This window comes from Procambarus clarkii, chromosome 59 (genome assembly GCF_040958095.1).
Source record: "Procambarus clarkii isolate CNS0578487 chromosome 59, FALCON_Pclarkii_2.0, whole genome shotgun sequence".
NCBI classification, from domain to species: Eukaryota; Metazoa; Arthropoda; class Malacostraca; order Decapoda; family Cambaridae; genus Procambarus; species Procambarus clarkii.
In genome coordinates this window covers 23,300,315-23,322,662 of record NC_091208.1, presented here as the reverse complement: position 1 = coordinate 23,322,662, position 22,348 = coordinate 23,300,315, and the positions used below count along the sequence as shown (strand labels likewise).

The following is a 22,348-nucleotide window of genomic DNA, read 5'->3' as shown; positions in this document are numbered from 1 at the left end:
CTGTGATAACTCTGCCCAAATGAGGCCTACATATCCACTACAACCCAGTTGGTCTGGCACTTCTTATAAGAACTTATCTAACAGATTCTTGGAGTCCACTTTTGTTACAGAAATATTTTTAATGCTTGCTGGAAGAGTATTGAACAGTCGTGGATCTCTTACGTTATTACAATGCTTTTTGATGGTACCTATGGCACCTCTACTCCTCTCTGGTTTTATTTTGTATTTCCCTCCATATCTTTTGCGGCAATATGTTGTTATTCTACTGTGCAAATTTGGGACATGGTCTGCCAGTATCTTTCATGTGTACATTACAGTGACACCTCGGCTTACGAATGCCCCTCTTTATAAACTTTTCGGGTTACGAGCCCAATTTCTTTGGAGAATTTGAATCAGGTTACGAACTTTGCCTCGGAAAACGAGTTTGTTGATACGCATATGGGCCAACCTAGAGCGTGGTGGCGTGGCAATCGCGCCTCAGTTTACCAGTGCCTGCCACCTAGTGACTATCGTGCCTGAATTCTTTGCAAAGATTTACATTTTTTTCAGGCGTTTTGGCTATCTGAACATAAAATTTGTTATTATATAACTTGCCCTGGGTCCCAAGAAAGCAGTGGTAAGGTTCAAGCCAAGAAAACACACATGAGAATGACCATAGAAGAAAAACAAGAGATCATTCGTAAACATGAAAATGGTACAGGGGTTGTTGAACTAGCTAGGCAGTGCAACAAATCTTCAGGGGAGGAGGAGGACGAGGTGGCAGTAGAGGATGTCCCTTTCTCATTAAGAAAATGTGCAGTTTGGAAAGAACTGCAAAGTTTTGCTGAAAAGAATCACCCAGATAAAGCTTTAACAGGCCATTGCATTGATCTTATTAATGACAATGTGATATCTCACTACAGATAACTGTTACATAGAAGGGAAAAAAATCTTCAATGGAACGATTTCTAGTGAGAAAATCAAGCAGCGAGCCACAAGCAGGTCCTAGTGGAATGCAGGCAAAACGTGTCAGTGTGTGTACCCCAGAGACGTCACCACTGCCTGATGTTATAATGTAAGGGGGACTCCCCTTCCAAACACTAACACCTCCTCCCCCCCCTCCTTCCTCACTGTCTTCCATATACCAACAGGAGTCATCAGTAAAGGTAAGTAATAACTTGTACATACTTTTGTACTGAAGATTTGGGTGAATTAGGTATAAAATTTACTTTGAAGTTAATTTTTTGGGGAGTCTGGAACAGATTAATTCATTTTCCATTATTTCTTGTGGGGAAATTCACTTCAGTTTATGAATTTTTGGGTTACAAGCCAGCTTCGGGAACGGATTAAATTTGTAAGCTGAGGTACCCTTGTATTTCGATACCTGTCGTCTTCTCTCCAGAGTACATTTTGAGAGCTTTGAGATGGTCCCAATAATTTAGGTGCCTTATCGTGTCTGTGTCCTGTACATGTTTTCTGTATTCCCGTCTATTTAAGAAGTCTCTCCTGCTCTAAAAATGAAAAAAAGTAATGAGCCTGTACTCAAGGCATGACAGCACAAGTGATCTAAATAGTATTAACATTGAATAAATCCACAAGGGCCATGATGAGGGTTCGAAGTTTCGTCCAGAATTCGCGCCGTAATCGAATGAGCCACAAGGTCAAAAGAATTGCAACTGGGATTGCAACTGCTCTCACACGGATCCCGCAGTCTCTCAGGGATCTACCATTATGCAGACTGCAGGATCTGTGCGAGAGCAGTAGCAATCCCAGTTGCAATTCTTTTGACCTTGTTGTGGCTCATTCAATTAAGGAGCGTCTGGGATCATCCTGGACGTAAGTTTGAACCTTCATCACGGCCCTTGTGGATTTATTCATTTGATATATCACGCTATTGTGATTTGTGCGTATAGTATTAACATTGCTGTAGGATCCCTCAATTAGAATGTTTTCATAAACCATCCTATCATTTTCCTGGCTGATGCTATATTTGCTTGGTTATGTTCACTAAATGTCAGGTCATCAGACATAATTCCTAAATGTAATATGTTGTTTTCTTTCTATGAGTAAGTCTATCTGTGTCTTAAACTTTGTATTTTGTTTAAATTTATTATTTCTGCCATACCAAAGAAAGTACCTGCATCTTATCACTTGTAATATTTTCCATTGCCCAATTGAAGACTTAATTAATATTGGCCTTTAGTTTTCAGTATCTTCCAGAGACAATTTTCATATCAACTGCAAAGGATGACACAAAGCCGTGGCTAATAATTTTGTCTATATGAAAAAGCAGTGGTTCCCCGGTCTATGGCAAGATGACATATTTTAAATGTAAAGTGTTCATGGGCCATTGCTCCCTGCATCTTTCTGAGGGGGCCAGGTTCTGGCTCATGGTCTCCGGTAGGCAATACAAGAACTCTGTGATTGATGATACTCAAAAAAGTATGGCACTTGATCAGCAAGATAACTTTAGGGAAGCGTGCAGGGCTTATCTAGAAATCAACGTTTCATTAAATTCGATGCTGGGTTTCTTCTACATGTCATTCTACAATTTAATTATATATACTATTCTTATTTTTGCAAGCATAAACACAAAGTGGGGAAAAAAATGTAAATTTTTATTCCATCTGTACTCTTCAAATTGCCATAACATGCTCAAATATAAAGACAACTCTCAAATATGAAGTTCAACACCCTTCTGCAGTTTTTATGTCTCTAATGGTCCAGTTTTTTAAAGGCACTGGTGGCCTAAGTATGGTAAAACAACCCTAGTACGAACTATGCAAGGATCACTGTATCTCAGGATAACTTTTACCTCCTTCCTGCTCAGCTGGGGAACTAGTTAATCAAAACGTTAACAACATTAATAACAAGTTCCCTCTTAGAAACTAAAATCTTAGATTACATTAATGTACTTACCATAGAGAAAAGATCGTCAAACACACCAAGCCGATCAAGAGGTGGAAGGCACTTTGTTTTCATTGCTGGGACGAGCTGAGTCAGCATCTCAGGAGTGTACCGAGTCCTATAATCAAAAGAAAATAGAAAAATCGGCCCCAAATACATAATTTGAACTCTGGAGAATGGTAATTTAAGAGTCAACAGGCAAATGTAGCTTATTCATGTTTTATCCTAAAATATCCTAACATTTTTAACATCCAAACGCTTTCCATGCTTTTAACTACATTAATGAATTAAATTCAAAGGTAACGTGTCAGATAGGATCTACATTTCCAGTTTTGCATTCTCTTCCATCGAATACTTTCCCCTTCAATGAGCAACTAGTCAAGATCACCTCTGCAGAAATCTTGACCAATAGGGTGTACACACAATGGGGAAAACTTATTTTATAATTATAGCGGAGCATAAAAAATCTTATTGTGGAGTTATCTAAAAAATATAAATTATTTACCATCTAAATTGCAAGTTTAACCAGAAATACAAGATATAACTACATATTTGGACCTATACATATGTTGTTCCGGACAATTTAACAAACAAGGTGCAACAGTTTCAAGCTCAATAAGCCACAATGTAGGACTGAGAACAGAAGATGCTTGATCACCCACAGGATTATAAACCCATGGAATCGCTTACCCGACGAAGCCGCAAATGATAATTTTTTCAAGTTGGATTTTCAAATTTAACAATTAAGGCAAATGGGAGACCTTTGACAAGCCGCCAGCTTCCTGTCTTCATTGAAGCCACTAGTATTATTGGCCCTCAGGTAAATATATTTAGCAAGCAAATTCAGCTTCCCAAATATGTACGTCTATATGGAATAATTAGCAGAATGAAGTATATTATTCTTATGTTGTTCAAACTCAAGACCTCAGATAGAGCAACTCAACAAAACAAGCAAATTTAGCAATGAGGAAAGTAGAGCAGGATCACAGAGTAACTTGCCCATATCCAGGTTAGATTTTCCTAGATGGTAAATTTGTTTTCCCAAAGGCTGATCAAACCAAAACATTACATAAAAGTAATAACTAGGACAAAACTGACAATCCTTAGCAGCCTAATTACTGGTGTGCAAGTATATAAAAAAAAAAAAAATTGAATGTAACAAAATGACATTTCAGTTCCAGGGGCTCCCCAGAGCTATACCGGCCAGATATGTATGTAATAGAACATGGCGGCATTAAATTCGATTGGAGTTCTAGCCTACCGGGGACCACGAGGGTTACACGAGGGAACAAACCCCTGTGCCGGAGAAGAGCATGAAGCTTCCCTACCCGACCCCCAGAGGCCAATGACAACAAGAAAAAGAGCCTTATCATCACAGTCCCAAACCAAAAGGGCCACCACAAACCAAGGCGAAAAGATGAAAGGCTGGAGATGAAACAACGCACAAGACAGCTTGCGAAATGGAGCGGAAGTAACACTCACCCCGAACACAAGCAAGAGCGGCTCTGCCAGTGCCGCATGATACGAGGCAACATCATGTGCCATAAGATGACGGTCCCAAAACAGTTAAGTGAGAAAAGACAAAAAATGTGACCTGAAACCAAAGACGACCTACTTAGGGACAAAAAGTGACGAAAAGACTGCCAAAAGAATTCATACTGTTGCCAAGACGAAACACGCAGGTGGGACACCATCTACGAAGCCAACTTATCACCATACAAGAGGTGATAAACCCGTGTCAGAAAGACCAGACGCGAAGACCGAAGGAGAAGATTGAACCAGCCACGTACCGGACTAGCCCGATCCGCTGAAAGGGGTGGAGCCACGGAAAAATCCCCGAGTTCAGACACTGAGCAAGCAGCACCTGAAATCAGGGCTGGGCCAGCCACCAAGGGGCCACCAGGACTATTCTTCCCTGGTAAGTCTAATGAGCCAGAACCCAAAGCAACAGCAAGGCAACTAGGCGAGTACAATTAGGCAAGTACATACTAGCTTAGCTAAATGAACAATAGGGTTCAGATCCTGAACCCGTTATGTGTATCTAACACTTTCTACTGCTCACAGGGTGCATAATATATTCCAATATTAAAACTTGTAAAATGAAAGAAAATATATACTCTACTGTATACTGTATTAAAATACTGTATACCTGTGCTGTATATATTTTTTCTGTATATTTTCCAGCTTTTTAGATATCTTTCATAAATCATACCAGCAATGTATATTATAGGAGTTTACCATTTTTGAAACTTTGCTAATTAGGCATGTTTTTGTTTTGTGGGCAAAGAGGATGAAAAGCTCAGTGGATGGTAGCAAAACACACAGGTTACCAATTCTGATTTTGTAAGGTGAAGTGACATTTACAGAAAGTGTAAAGGACAGTGAGAAATCATTCGCCATATAATTTCACATTTATTTTTTACATTTTATTATTAACCACTATGCTGCCCCAAACGAGAAAACTTGGTCAGTGGGAAATGTGCCAACAGAGAAACACCTTTCAAATATTTTGTACCCATTCAAAAACGCATGCGCAGTAGGTTGTGTACGAAATGGACTCTTGGGACCTCAAGTGTGAGGCAGCCATCTTGGAAAAAATTCCTAGAATGTCCTAGGGTTGCTGGCTGAGTTAGTACTGCATAAGCAACCATGGATGGCGCACGCGCCTCTGGCTCCCAAACACCTGTTCGACGCTGTGTTGAAAGATCGCTCTCTGTTGATCCTTTATCCTCCAAAGGATACCTGATCAACCAGGCTGTGACTCATACGTCAGGCTGCGAGCAGCCGCGTCCAACAGCCTGGTTGATCAGTCCGGCAACCAGGAGGCCTGGTCGACAACCGGGCCGCGGGGACGCTAAGCCCCGGAAGCACCTCAAGGTAACCTGTCGGTGAAATTCAGACCTTATTGTTTAAAGAACATAAGGGTCATGATATTTATGAAGTTAGGCGCAATAAGGACCTAACACGAAGGTTGGATGCAAGTGATACAACACCGATGAGGACAATACAGCAAGCGTATCCAGTTGTAGCTCTGAGCACCACCCTTGCCCACCCATGCCATCTCCAATTTTTATAGATGATACATAGAAGAATCGTTTTCTGGGTTCAGTGATGATGCATCTGATACTAGTAGCATAGATGAACAGTGTTAGCCGCTTCCATGGTAGTGTTTACCATATATATTTTCAAGAATAGCTGAATCTCTTCCAGAATACCTGAATCTTTTCCAGTGAGGACCTTTCAAAGAATTCTTTTCAAGACTACCTTACAAAATTATCTTTTCCTATAATCCTTTCAAGATTACCTTACGCTTCACAAGCTTGGCTACATACCACCTACAGGTACTAAAGTCAACGGTGTATGTTAGTGCGTTATTTGCAAGCACACAGAACGAAGAATCGGGAAGAGAAAATCTATCTGTATTTGGTGCAACGAGAGCGAAGTTGCGCTGTGTACCATGGACTACTACGTTGATTATCCCTCACTTCCGAAGTATTGAGTGTGTGTAATACAGTACTATGTTACTGTGTAAAGTGTGTGAAACTGTACATATTAAAATTTTAGTGAATTTTGAACAAGTAATATTGCGACAATAAACATTTATTTTGGACATATTACTGACATGTATCACAGTTCCATGAAACATTATGAGTGTTCTACTGTATACATATTGTAAATGACACAAACATGCATCATATATGATAAAAATAAGTATTTACATAGAACAAATAATTGAAATTATTTTTGTGGCAACACTCGACCGCCTCTGGGAGCTTCACGCACGGGCGACCAGGCCCCTTTTTCCATGTCCCCAGAGCGAAAGTAAGTGGAATTTTTTTTGTTTATATGTATGTGTTCAAGGAAGGGAATTTATCATTTTACAAAGATCAAAATATTTGTTGCGAACACCCGATTTTATGTGCACAGGGGGAATGTCACAATAAACTCCGTGCATCACAGTGGTTAAACATAAAATTGTATTTCTAATGCACATCATGCTGGCATTGCCACCCTGTTAAATCAGAAGTATATAAAATGCATTGACGTTAATTATATCAAGTCTCTTTTACTAAGAGGGAATAAATACCATTTAAAATTCAAGACTGTCTCAAGACAATCATCTTTTAATGCCCACATTTTTACCTTTAGCACTTCCCTCTACAAAGACAAGATTTACAAAACCTAACAAGGATACACATCTGCTTACCTATAATATCCCACAGTTCCTGGATTTAACTTGACCCAAGTATTTTCAGACACACCTTCCAGTACCACTTGGGTTGTCTTGCTTTCAAGCAACACTTTTTTTATCGTTTTTGCTGGATTTTTTTCTGTTGAAATGCTAATTGGAACCATCCACAAACTACCATCTCCTGCAACAAGTAGATTATTAAATAGATTAATAAAAATTAACATGATACTGTATAGGCCAATATATAAAAATATATACTGTTCTACCACAATGCTTACAAGTACATTTTCAGCTTCACTAAATCACAACTTTTGCAACCCTTGACACCATCAAGCCAAACATTTTTTGTTTGTGTATTTGTGTAAAAATTCACTAAAGTGTCACCCAGTCCCAGTGCCTCTGCATTCAGTTGTCCCTAAAAAAATTTTGCCACATCATCCTCTGTACTGCATAATAAGCATACTTGTCATGCAGCACTTAATTTTACAGTAACAGCATATACTGTGTGTGTATTTTGTCTTACAAATAATTAAACTGAAGATTTGAATGACAATTTCACTACCTTAACCCTAACACTGCATGCCAATATGCTATGCCATACACCTCACATGAAAAAACACTTAATTAGCACCCAAGAACCACAAGTATAACAGCTAAACCACGGCAGGGAGTTATGGCAGAGATTTAAAGTTAATTAGTTTTGGAAGATGGAGGACTGGGTTGTTTACCAGGGTAATGTGGTTACTAGTGATAGGGAGATATGCCACCCTGCAATTTCTCTTACCATTTAGTTCATTATTTCTTGCTTTCACACAAGGTGAAACATGTATATGCCCAGATGTGTGATAGCAGCACTATGCATTTCTGATTGGCACACTTTTTTTTTCCTTGCACACAAGGTATTGCACACACATGGTATTGCACACACATGGTATTGCACACACATGGATACTAAAGGAATTAGTAGAAGCTCTGTGTCTGCCACTATCCATGGTGTACAACAAATCACTGGTAACAGGTGAACTGCCAAAAATTTGGGAGACGGCCAATGTAGTCTAAATATACAAGAGGGGTGATAGGAAGCACTGGACTACAGGCCAGTGTCCGTAATTTGCATACCATGTAAAATGATGGAAAAGATTGTGCAAAAAATCTAGTGGAACATCTGGAGCGAAAGAACTTTAGTAACACATCAGTATGGGTTCAGGGGTGGCAAATCATGCCTCACAGGATTAATTTAATTCTATGATCAGGCAACACAAATCAGGCAAGATAGAGAGGGCTGGGCAGACTGTGTATTTTTGGATTGCCAGAAAGCCTTTGACACAGTACCACATAAGAGATTAGTGCACAAGCTGGAGATGCAGGCAGGAGTGAAAAGGAAGGTAATCCACTGAATAAAGGTGTACCTAAGCAACAGAAGACAGCGAGTCACTGTGAGGGGGGGGGGCCAGGTCTCTGAGTGACGAGGTGTCACCAGTGGACTACCACAGGAATCAGTCCTTGGACCTATACCGTTTTTTTTATATGTAAATGATCTCCTAGAGGGAATAGACTCGTTCCTCTCAATGTTTGCTGATGATGCAAAAATTATGAGGAGGATTATGGCAGAAAAAGATAGTATAGTAGAATACAAGATGACCTAGATAAACTGAAGGAATGATCCAACAAATGGCTACTAAAGTTCAACCCAAGTTGAACTTGGGTTGAATAAGGTGATGAAACGAGGCAGAAGAAATAGGAGGCCAGACATTGGATACCGAATGAGAGAGGAAGTCCTTCACGAAACGGACAGAAAAAATCATCTAGGAGCAGATGACGTCACAATAACGTGGCTGAGAAATGTTGACCAAACCAAGCTGCAGGTAAAGGATAATATTCAGAGGTTGAAAATGGGGGACAGATACACGGAAAATTAAATGGAAATACAGCACTGTATTTGAAACATTAAACGAAAAGTTCCAAAGTGTGTTTGTACAAGATGAGATCTTCAGGTAACCAGACACAATAAGAATTCCAGAGAATAACGTAGAGCACATAGAGGTGTGCTCTTTAAAAAAAAAAATATATATATATATATATATATATATATATATATATCCAGAGAATTTATTTCCTGCGCACTGGGGGGGGGGTGTCATATTTGGAGGCAACGCAGTTAAGGGGTTAATTACATTCAACTATTTCTTCTTCTTTTTTTTTTAACAAGGGTCAGGAATGAAATTAAGGCTCTTTGGATATTTCCAATATAGCAAATTGTCACCAGAGGTGTCGAGTGACATTCCCTAGAATCAGCAAAACTAATATTATGGAGCAGGATAAATTGTCATAAGGCAATTCAAGCACACCAGCCAATCACTTTAGAGCAATTGGAGCCGTTTAAGGCTGCCTCTAATAGTCCATGACTATTTAACCCTTGTGTTGCTAAGGGCTATTTGGTCATTGTCACCCACAGGAGCATAAAAAAAAAATCTTCTAAACCTGTTAATTTGGGTTCCCTGATCATGGAAAAAATAAAAAAATCGTAAGTGGCATATTTTGCCTGCTATAGGGCGGGGAAGTCTGGCAAAAAAAAAAAAAGAGAGGCACTGACTCGGCGTGCGTCCGAGGCAGTCTGCTCAGCCCCAGCTGTCAGGCAGGAGTAGCCACAAAGAGACAATTACCTAATTATTTCAATGTCTCCGATTGATGTTTCTTCGTTTTTTGCTGTAATATTATTCAATAGTGTGTAGTGTGATATATTTATATAATAATGTGTGAATTATCGCTGTACTCAAAATTATGGTGTGCATATTATTGATTCAATTATTGTGTTCATAAAGCAATAAACAAATACTTTGTCAGTTATAACACTATATACACAGGTTATATATATGCATCTGCATGTTTTGTTTACCATAACGAAACACTAAGTTGATATTGCAAGTCAAAAAGCAGCAAGGTGTGGCCACCACATCTGCCAATCAGCTACTCCCTGCCACTCCCTCAATGACTCCTCACTCGCCCACATCCTCCTCCCACCATACTGTTCTTGCTTTTATTCACTATATACAGACGTTATATATAAATATCTACATGTTCTGTTCACCATAACTGTTCATCTAAACTGGTATAGTGCCCAAAGAGCATAGTGGCCACCCCTACCCAGCATGATAAATCATGCAGATGTTGCCACCCCCATCACCAAAATGGCTTCTCCCCCACACTCCATTTGCTGTTATTACACTATATATACACGTTATATATATAAGTATCTACATTTGTCTTCACCATAACGAACCACTAAGTTGGTATGCTGAGTGGCAGTGGCAGCCCGCCACTGGCTGTCACTCGCTCCCTCCCTAACCTCACCTGACTCACCACCATTCTCTTCCCACCATACTTGCTTTTATTCACTATATACTTATGTTATATATAAGTATCTGCATGTTTTGTTCACCATAGCGAACAACTAAGCTGGTATAGTGAGTCCAGACAGTAAAAGGTGGTCACACAGTCAGCAGACAACGTTACCTCCCTCCCCACCAAGATTACTCTTCCTACTACAGTGCTAATTATCACAATCCTGCTATTATCAGAATCCTGGTCATTTTTATCACAGTCAGGTTTCTTCTGTAATGCTTTCATCACTAAATAATAGCATGTACATATATATTATGGCATTTTTAGGTGATGCTGTGGTCACAAGCTAAACAGCAGTGCTGTGAGCTCATGCTACGTGCACCAGCCTTGGTGGCTCACTCAGTACTGAGGACCTCACACCCGGGAATGTGGCCTAAGATTTTTTTTTAAATGGCGTCTGTTGACAAAGAGCCCTGATGAAGGCGAGGGGAACCCCGTGTATTCGCGGGCTGTTTAAATCTTGCGTAGTACTCCAACACGTTGTATGACGTGATGCACAGTTAAAGGTTAAAGGAAGTACAGGTATCATCTCGATCTAATATATAACTAATAAATTAAATTGCCATAAGTCATCACACTCCATTTCCCTACTTTAATGAAGTGAAGCAAGTACAGGAAGGATGGAAATGAAGGGGGGGTGGGCAAGGCACAATTGAGCTTTAATAACCTGATACTTTTACATGTAAATAGGGAGAAATTTAAGGAAGATGGGTCCCCTGGTCAATCCCCCAAACCATGAAAATGTATAGAATACCAGGCTGATTGCACCAGTGGTGATGCAACTGTTAAACCATCATTTCCAGCAAGTTTTGCCAAGTATGAAAATATCCTTTCTCCATGTTAGTTTGTAACTATCACAAAAATTGCATATCAATACTTTTGATTCAATATAATTACTGCAATATTAAGCTCAAACTACCTGAGGAGCCATCAGCTAGGAATCTCTGTTGTGTAAGAGTGAGTACTCTGTTGTCTCCATCCTGGTGTGATGCCACAGAAATCATAGGGAACCCAGTCTGTTTGGTCCATGTGCTCATCACGTCTCCCACTGGCTTACTCGATGCCTCACTCAGAGCTGCCCACAAGTCCTCCGTGTAAGTGTTTCCATACTGATGACGCGTTAGATATATATTCATTCCAGTTCTGAAATCCTGCAACAAAGTTATGACTATGTACAGTCGAGAAAAAGTATTCCTTTACCCCCCAGTTTCTTGGAAAGTGCAGAATCACATTTTTTGTTGTCATAGTATTGGGTTAGATTATGAATGAATAGGCGCTTTGTAACGACGAGTCATTGGTCAAAACACCACACACCGGTTTATATAATTCACACTGCTATCAAAAGGAAAATAGTGCAGAACAGTGAATAAATATTAACATATATAGATTAGTGAAAACAGGAGATGGCTCTACATTTTACATTTATGCTTAAGTTTATTCATCTTTTATGTAAACGAGGTATGGCATGTTAATTTTACATGTTGGCATTTGTCTAGTGACACATGTGTGTATTTGATTCCTGAGAACAACTATTATTAAATTAAATTACCTAGGTGCTGCATAACTATACATAATAGTACGTATAGTTGACCAAATAATGTGAGTGACACAGATACACACGTGTGTGTGTGTTTGTGTGTGTGTGTGTGTGTGTGTGTGTGTGTGTGTGTGTGTGTGTGTGTGTGTGTGTGTGTGTGTGTGTGTGTGTGAGAGTGATCTCTCTCCAGTGATGAGAGAACATTTGCATCAGTGACTCATGGCAAATTCCACTTGGCATCCCAACAACACAGATATGAACAGTAGTTTATATATAAAATTGCTAGGAGTGGTTATATATCGTGCAATGTATGGGAGTGGATTCATTTATATGACATAGGAGAACTTGCTGATATTCAGCAACACTTCAATGCTGACACATGAGATTTTGGAGGAAGTGATGGTGCATTCTGTACTCAAAGATGCTCTTCACTACCCTGAGCAAATAATATTCATGTAGGTGTTATATTGTTTATTTAATAAAGATTTACCACCAAACAGGCTAACAATCCTACCTTTCAATCAATATTGTTAGTCAGGTTTTGTCATTGTCCATTTATTTTACTGGGTTAGTTTTCTGTTAAACTTAACCTCAAAATGTCATTAAATATTTGCCCTGAATTGCTAATAGCTAATGTTAATTCGTTTTATGGATCATTTAACAGGATAATTGCTCCATCCATAATACTCGGATTGTTAGGCAATGGTTAGCTGAACAACTTAACATTGACCTTCCAGAGTGGCCTTAACAATGGCTGCAATATGAACCCCCATAGAGACTGCTGCATCTGTCTGTGAGTGTGTGTGTGTAACTACCTAAGTGTAGTTACAGGATGAGAGCTACGCTCGTGGTATCCCATCTTCTCAATACTCTACCGTATAACACTTTGAAACTACTGTACTGACGGTTTTAGCCACCACCTTCTCACTTAGTCTACCACTCTTTGCAAAAGAAAAACTTTCCAATTTGTTTTGGCACCTTTGTTTCCTTAGCTTGATTCTGTGTCCTTGTTTGTGAAGTTGTTGATTTCAAGAATTCCTCTGTCAATTTGGTTGATTTCTGTTAGTATTTTATAAGCAGTGATCAGATCACCTCTTTCTTCTATCTTCTAATTTTAGCATGTTTAACACCTCCAGTCTCTCCTCGTAACTCTTGTTTTTCAGTTCCGGAAGCCATTTTGTAGCGTATCGTTGCACCTTTTCCAGTTTATTCCTTTCAATAGCAGTGTGAATTATATAAACTGGTGTGTGGTGGTTTGACCAATGAAATTTAGTCATAACTTAATCCATTACTACAACAAACGCAGGGTTAACCATTTTGCACGTTCCACTGATTTGAGGGGTAAAGGAATACTTTTCCTCGACTGTAATGCCAGTTATGTTTAACATGAATTACGAAGAGAAATAAACATTTGTGAAATTAGTTTGGTTTCTACACAACTTTTTCTAAATTAAATTTCTTTAAAGAAAATCATCATTATTAAAAGAAGGCATAAAGCATAGATTTTTAAAGAAAAATTTACCATAAAACTACATTGCAAGAATATTCTACAAAAATTTACCTTATCTCCTAGGTAACAATGCAACATACGAATAACAGAGGCACCCTTAGAATAAGATATGTCATCAAAAATCTCATCAACTTCAGAGGGATGACCAACAGGTACTTCAATGGGATGTGAATTCTTGAGAGAGTCTAGTTCCAGTGCTCGAATGTATGCATTTGTGACAAACTGTGTCCAAATGTCATATTCTGGGAATAAATGATCCACACACAAGAACTCAACAAAGGTAGCATAGCCTTCATTAAGCCACAGATGAGTCCACCATTCCTGCAATAAAATCAAAATTAAGTATCAAAACTACACAAATGTGCTCTTAAAACCTACTTTACTTTACATGTGCAAGAGGTCTTTCAACATTAATACTTCTTTTAAACTAAAATTAGGCAAAATTTTTTTTGGCCAAGTTGTATATGTAGTCTCGGCCAAAATGATGAATATTATGGATTTAATAGTGTACACTGTAGTGGAACCTTGGTAATTTGAATCTCAAACTAAATTAAGATAGTCTTCACATGTGAAATAAATTCCACTGTTTTCTCAATAAAAATAATTAAACTGAAATCCATAAGTCATGGGGTTATTACACCGGCCAGAATTCAGGAATGAACAAGAAGCATTTTGTTATATCCCGAATCATCAAAAGATGTAACTTCTGCTTAAGATGCCAGAGGTACGAGTTCTCTATTAAAAGATTAGTATATATTCCTAATACAATTTCTTAAAAGTAGATTATATCAAACCAACATCAAAGCATTTCTAGTGTGTTTAAAGCCTAAATCATTTAGGAATTAATTAGAATTAACTTGAAAAACCACGAAGAATGCTCTCAGCTTAGAAAACTTATGATAATCCACATTAGTAGGCCAATATTCCTTTTTTTTAAGATAATAGCTTGTTATATTAAATCTGTTAACAACTTCATGCATCATAAATATACATCATTTATATACAGCAGTTATAGCACAAGAAAACATCGATTTAAATCATAAAAAGAAAAAGATTTTCTTTAAACCTGCCGGCAGCTCATTGGCTTGGAGTTTAAACAATGTCAAGGAACACAAGCTGCATGGACAGTCTCACCAAACAGTGCTGACTAAAGACACCCAGAAAGGTGATCTTTGTTTTGACAGTAATAATCTTTTAAAAACCTAAGTGCCATGTCTTACAATAACAAATAACATAATGGCATTACACAGACCTGCATATTTACACTGGTTTAGGGTTCTATAAGGCCCATCATCACAACGAAGCCTGTACTCACCTAGTTGTGCTTGTGAGGGTTGAACTTTGTCTCTTTGGTCCCGCCTCTCAACCGTCAATCAACTGGTGTACAGATTCCCGAGCCTACTGGGCTCTATCATACCTACATTTGAAACTGTGTATGGAATCAGCTTCCACCACATCACTTCCTAGTGCATTCCATTTATTAACTACTCTGACACTGAAAAAATTCTTTCTAACATCTCTGTGGCTCATATGGGTACCAAGTTTCCACCTGTGTCCCCTTGTTCGTGTTCCACCCGTGCTGAAGAGTTTGTCTTTGTCCACCCTGTCAATTCCCCTGAGAATTCCCCCGTGTTCTAGCACTGCTGTCTAACCGTTGATGCAACACTGTCGTGTCTAAATTCTTCCAGACTAGTATCTTTCAGGCTGCCATCAATTTGACTACAAGCCTCAAATGATGCATTTAGGTTGTTAGAAATATATTACATGATCACTTGTGTCTTTTACACCTGCTAGTGATGAACTGTGATCATTTAATTAGTAGAGGAAAAATCATTATGACAATCTAACACTGTTTCAAGAGAGCTGGCCAGCTCTCAAAAATGATCAGAGGTTCAGTGGACATCAGAGCTGATAAATTTTAGTCAAACTCCTTATTGTGTTTATGGCCAAGTAATAATTTATTATGCCAGATATAACAATGTGTGTCATATTATCATTTATATTGAATTGGAAGTAATAACCGAATTAACTATTATAAGCGATTTAAATTATACATCAAGTAAATTATACATCACAATTTTTCATGATTTAATAGGTAGCTTTTAAATCTAGGTAGAATTTTTTGTACTTTGTCTCTTAATATCAATGTTGGGTATCCAGTCTTTGGTGGTCTTGCAACATTTTGAATAATGGGACATATTAATTTACCGAACCTTATACTGTAGTAATTTTTTGGTTATACTACAGTATTTAATTCTTGGTACGGATGATAGATTATACTTTTTGAAAAATTACCACAGTTTTCCCTCAAACTGAATATTACCCAGATGTGTAGACTAAATTTTTCCTTAGCATATGCTGAGGTGAGGGTACAGGCAAAAATCTTGGCAAGTGGAAGCCATTGGTAACAATAAGCCATAACAGTCAGCCAGAGGTAATAGAAGACAACATATGAAATGGCAGAGAGGAAACATTCAACCCCAAACATCAACAGCAGCAGCTCCACCAAGGTCAAACGATAATAGGCAACAGTATTAGGAATATAAAAGCAAATAAACAAAACAAGACCAAGGACAAAACCAGTGGAAAGGACACAGACAATAAAACAGGCAAAAGGGGCACCAAGAAATTTCATACTATCACTGCAAGGGTGGGAACAGGTGGGAACCAACATCTCTGCCATCTATGCACCATACAATTGGTGATAGACTTTCGTACGAAAGTTCAGTTGCATTGATCAGCAGAATACATCGAACCAGCAAGGTACATCACTGCTGTAAAAGGCAAAGCCATGGAAAAACACCCAGATTTGGACACTGTGCCAGAAACTAAGGGTAAGCCGGCTACCAGGAAACCAAAATGATCACCTTGCTAAGTTTCCAACAGGAACAACACTCCAAGCAACAATTAAACCCAGGAGGAGGGGTAGAGGAACCCCCAAATTGACCAGTCCAGCCAAAAGGCATCTAGTAAAAGCCTCACAATTGGGAAACTGGGCCACATAAGTGTTAAGCCACTGGTTCCACACCTACACAAAGAGGTCCACCTCAGAGCAACCAAACATCTTGCAGAGCCAACAGAAGGACTTGTTATCAAAGGTCCACTCAATGGAAACTAGGCGGAAGTGAAAGTGTCCATGAGAACATTGAACACATCCTGTACATGAACCACACAGAGAACCAAACCCCAGGAATCCAAAAGCTGAACTATATGCAGTCAAGCTCTAAAGGGTAAAAGACCAAAGTGACCCCATTATCCTCCCCCATGGTTCAGCAAATAAACCACCATGGAACAGTCTGAATGGAGCAGAATTACAGAGCCTGGTGGAAGACAAACCCTCCATAGACAAATGCTATAAACTTGCACACTGTTCTGTGTGTCCAAAGAAAAAGAAGGCTTGGTGAGCACTGGTCACAAAATCCCAATTTAGAGCTAAGTCATCCATGATTACGTGATCACAATGAGAAACCAGGGAGGAAGGCCGGTTTCTCTCCCTTCTTCCCGGTTCTCGGATGCGGGTCCTCTCTGGTCGTCCTCAGGGTTATTCAGTCTAGCCAGCTTGCGGTCTATCCCCGTGCCATGATGTTCGTACGTTTGCTGCGCTTGATGCTGTCTTTAGTAACATGTCCTGGGCTGATATTCGGGCACAGGGTTTTCGGCGGTCGACCAGGGTCCTGGCTGCATGCTACCTTGTTAATGTTCCGGGGCCTAGTCAGGCCAGTGTCGCTTTGGGTTAGCTGTTGCAACCTGTTGTCTCGATGTCGAGCACCAACCGCCTACTGGGTGGGTCCCTTTCCTTTTTCGTCTTTGGTGAGTGAAGTAGCTCCGGGAAGCCATTGGGGCTCCCCCCCAGAAAACCAGCATTTAACCCTTAAACTGCACAACACGTCATATGACATGTTGAGTAACTTACCCAAAAGTGCGCATCACGTCACATGACGTGTTGGAGTACTACGCAAGATTTAAACGGCCCGCGGAAACACGGGGTTCACCTCACCTTCAACTAGGCTCTTGTAAAAAAAGACGCCATTTTAAACAAAAATCGTGGGTCACATTCCTGGGTGTGAGGACCTCAGTACTTAAGTGAGCCACCAAGGCTGATGCACGCAGCACAAGCTCACAGCACTGCTGTTCAGCTTGTGACCACAGCATCACCTAAAAAACCATAATATATATGTACATGCTATTATTTAGCAATGATAGTATTACAGAAGATCCCTGACTGATAAAAATGACCAGGATTCTGATAATAGCAGGATTGTTGTGATAATTAGTGTTGTAGTGGGAGGAGTGATCTTGGTGGGGAGGGAGGGAGGGAGGTAGCGTTGTCTGCTGACTGTATGACCACCTTTTACTGTCTGGACTCACTATACCAGCTTAGTTGTTCGCTATAAGCTGTAGCAAGCCATTTTGTTAATATTTTAAATGACAATGTGATTACTCCCTACAAACAATTGTTAAAACAGGAAAAAACATGTGTCTTTAGACAGATTCTTAGCGAGACAAAAAAATCCAGTGAGCCACAACCAGGTCCTAGTGGTATACCTATAAAACAGAGCGAGCACCCCAGAAATGTCATCACTGCCTGATTTTATAATGGAAGGGGACTCCTCTTCCAAATACTAACACCTCTCCTCCTTCCCCCATCCTCACTGTCTTCCATACGCCAACAAGAGTCCTCAGTACAGGTAAAGCGCAGTTTAAAGTTCCTTTTTTTTGTTTTTTCAGTTCATATTAATACCTTATTATTTTGTGTATGAAAAAATGCAAGTAGTATTCTGGGTAAAATGCATTTTTAAGTTAATATTTTTGGAGCGTGTGGAACAGATTAATTCAATTTACACTATTTCTTGTGGGAAAATTCGATTCTGTGCACATATTTGGATTACATTGCAGTTTTGGAACATTAAATTCGTACACAGTTTCCTTTATGCAGTACTTACATTTTTATACTGTACTGTAGTACATATACCTTGGTAGTTCCATTGTGAAATAAATGTTAATCTTTGATAAACACAAAGGCTAATTCAAGTACATTTTACCAAGTGACAAAACTACAAAAGGTAAAAGGTTATATTTTAAAGACATAGGAGCAAGTTCAGAATGAAACAAAACGAGTTATGACTAGTCACTGAAAAAAATCAATGAAACCAGCAGAGTATAGTCCAGCATTCGGATCACTAATTTCAATACAGAGTAATAAATTTCCCAAATAAATTTCCAATCATACACTCACCATTGTCACAAGGTTACCAAACCACTGATGAGCAAGTTCATGACCAACAACCAGTGCAATCCACTGGCGTTGGCTGGCACTGGTGTTGTCCGGGTCTACCAGTAGGCAAGTTTCTCTATATGTCACCAAACCCCAGTTCTCCATAGCACCTACAAAGAAAAAGTTGCAAGTTAGTTTGGACCAGAACGAATGACTAGAAAAATTTAACACTTTCCTTATCTCGTGACACATAATGCGTTGCCAACTTTTCTGCTGAGTCCTATCTTGTGACATCATTTGCGTCCAACAATAAAATATTTGTATAAAATTAAAATTTTATCCGATCGACTTTGGGATAGTTTCAAAATGAGCGCTTTTAAATTGCGCACAATTTAATACCAAAATGAAAGATGCAACATGAAACTTGATGTCAGAACACTTTAAAGATTATAAATACATTGTTGGCAAAATTTTAAAATATTTGTTAAAATTCTATTTATTATGCTATTATTATGGGACTAGTTTTAAAATGCGCGCCTTTTAATTGCGAACAATTTCATACCAAAATGAAAGATGTAACATGAAAATGTATGTCAGAACACTGGAAAGATATAAATAATTTTGTGATGATGAGCGTCCAAACAAAATATTTGGTAAAATTCAAGTTATTGCTCTATTATTGTGGGAATAGTTTCAAAAAACGTGCCTGCCTTTATATTGCGAACAATTTGATACCAAAATGAAAGATGCAAGATGAAAATTGATGTCAAACTGAACGAGTATAGACATTAGGCCGCTGTGTGCAAATTGGTGTTCGTTCACGGGTAACTTTGGGCTTTGCTCTGGGTAGTCACGCCGGGCTTTTGGACATTATATGCATGTACACCTGCACGGAATTTAATTGCAAACACAGATACCAAAACGAATGACGTAGCACGAGAATTAGGGTGAGAAAACTGAAACGAGTATACACATTTTACTGATTTTGTGCACTCACGGGTAACTTTTGCCGTCTTTAGGCTTTGCTGTGGGAAGTCACGCCAGGGTTTTGGACATTATATGCATATACACCTATAGGGAATTCTATTGAGAACACAATGGTACCAAAATAAACAACGTAGCATGAGAATTAAGGTGAGAAAACAAACGAGTATACACATTTCGGTGTCGCCGAGCGCTGGCCCGCACGCTCGCCCGCATGCTCGCCCGCACGCTCGCCCGCACGCTCGCCCGCACGCTCGCCCGCACGCTCGCCCGCACGCTCGCCCGCACGCTGGGAGAGTGACCTCTAAGTTTGCAGCACGCATGCCGGGATAGCAAAAGTGTTAAGATGTGCAAAGTTGCTAATCGATGTTAAAATGATAACAAATTTAGTGGTCCACACTTTAAAAGCAAATTGCAGTGATGAGGATGGCAAACTTTGTCAAGAAAACCTTTCAAAAGAAGGCAGAGAAAAGCCGATAATGAACCTTGATGAAGCAAAATGTCTAAATGTTAATAGAAATGAAGAAAAAAAAATTCTACAGTGTTTGGGACTGGAAAGCTAGTGAAATGGTACATGAAAACAAACAAAATCATTAAGAGAAATAGGGAATAAAAGTGAAAGGGAACATGTTCGTGAAATTTGTATATACTGTACTGTACCAACATGATGAAGTGAGAAAAAATATTGGATCCAAGAGATATGGTCATATTCCATGACTGCTGCATATTCCAAAATTGAAATATGCAGCAGTTGTATTGTGCCCAGATCTCAAGAAGCACACAAGGAAACTGGAAAAGGTGCAATAACATGCTACAAAATGGCTTCTGGAACTGAGAAACATGAGGACTAAACCACATACTAGAAGATCAGGACACCACAATGTTTCAGTCTGCCCTGGATCATCATCAAGCCCAGTCCTCGACCAGGCCTCCTTTTTGTTACACACCTCGGGAAGCAGAACCGTAGCAGCTGTCTCACTCTCAGGTACCTATTTACTGCTAAGAAACACAGGGGCATCAGGGTGAAAGAAACTCTGCCCATTTGTTTCCACCTCCACCGGGGATCGAACCCGGAACCTCAGACTACGAATCCGAAGCACTATCCACTCGGATGTCTGGCCCTGTCAGGTATACTTAACCCTTAAGCTGCTAAGGGGTCCTGAGGAGATTTACACCCCTGTGTGCAAGAAAAATTTTTTTTTTTTAAATTATTTCGTCTTCTAAAAATCTAAAAATGTTAATTTTGTGTTCCCTGAACACAAAGTAGGAGACATATTTTGGCCGCAATAGGCCGAGGAAGACTGGCAAAATGTGGGCGTTGCCAGAGTGGTCGTCAGTGGCGGTCAGCGTCACCCAAGCTGACAGGTGGGAGTTGCCACAAAGATATTACCTAATTATTGCAATGTCTCTGATTTTTTCTTATTTTTTTTTGCAGTAATATTATTGAATAGTGTGTAGTGTGATAGATTTATATAATAAAAGGGGTGAATCATCGCTATACTCAAAAGTATGGTGTGCATATTAGTGATTCAATTATTATGTTCATAAAACAGTCTCCGTGGTGTAGTGGTAAGACACTCGCCTGGCGTTCCGCGAGCGCTGTGTCATGGGTTCGTATCCTGGCCGGGAAGGATTTACTGGGCGCAATTCCTTAACTGTAGCCTCTGTTTAACGCAACAGTAAAATGTGTACTTGGATGAAAAAACGATTCTTCGCGGCAGGGGATCGTATTCCAGGGACCTGCCCGAAACGCTATGCGTACTAGTGGCTGTACAAGAATGTAACAACTCTTGTATATATCTCAAAAAAAAAAAAAGTTTTACTGTTATTACACTCTATACACAGGTTATATATAAGTATCTGCATGTTTTGTTCACCATAACGAACCACTAAGATGGTATTATGAGTCGAAAAGCAATGAGTGACTGCCACACACCAGCCATCCACTCGGTGCCACTTCCTCCACAACGCCTCACTCGCCCACTTTCTCCTCCCACCATCCTGTTTTTTTTTTTTTTTTTTTTTATTCACTATATACAGACGTTATATATAAGTATCTATATGTTTTGTTCACCACAACTGTACAACTAAGCTGATATAGTTAGTTCAGGCACTAAGAAATGTCGCTACACACAGTCAGCTGGTGGCTGCCTCCCTCACTCATTCAAGGTCACACCCACTAAAATTTCTCCCCCAACAATACTGTTTACAGTGTTATTACACTATATACACACATTATATATAAGTATCTACATTTGTGTTCACCATAGAGAACCACTGAGCTGGTATGGTGAATGCAGACAATAACAGGTGGCCACACAGCCAGTAAATGATGCTATCTCCCTCCGTCCCTCAGCATTACTCCTCTCACAGCGTTAATTATCACAACAATCCTGCTGTTATCATAATCCTGGTCAGTTCTATCACAGTCAGGGGTCATCTGTAATACTGTCATCACTAAATAATAGCAGCTACATAATTATTGAGACTTTTTAGGCAATGCTGTGGTCACAAGCTGAACAGCAATGCTGTTAGCTCATGCTGTGTGCGCCAGCCTTGGTTGCTCCGACAGTACTGTGGCTCTCGCACTGGAGAATATTGCCCACGATTTTTTTTAAACAT

At 39.5% G+C, this 22,348-nt stretch overlaps 1 protein-coding gene and 1 long non-coding RNA gene across 3 annotated transcripts in view; one reads left to right on the top strand and one right to left on the bottom strand.

The window, feature by feature from the left end:
* The window catches only part of LOC138353691 (uncharacterized), a 236,081-nt gene that overhangs the window by 149,663 nt on the left and 64,070 nt on the right, over positions 1-22,348 (top strand). The window lies entirely within an intron of this gene.
* Positions 1-22,348, bottom strand: part of Psa (puromycin-sensitive aminopeptidase) — a 58,027-nt gene that overhangs the window by 10,639 nt on the left and 25,040 nt on the right. For both annotated transcript variants that reach the window (XM_069307034.1, XM_069307033.1), the window contains exons 7-11: positions 18,764-18,912; positions 13,579-13,848; positions 11,400-11,631; positions 7,094-7,259; positions 2,899-3,004 (exon numbers count right to left, since the gene is read on the bottom strand). In XM_069307034.1, the coding sequence (XP_069163135.1) occupies positions 2,899-3,004; positions 7,094-7,259; positions 11,400-11,631; positions 13,579-13,848; positions 18,764-18,912 (923 nt within the window). The remainder of the gene's footprint in view (positions 1-2,898; positions 3,005-7,093; positions 7,260-11,399; positions 11,632-13,578; positions 13,849-18,763; positions 18,913-22,348) is intronic.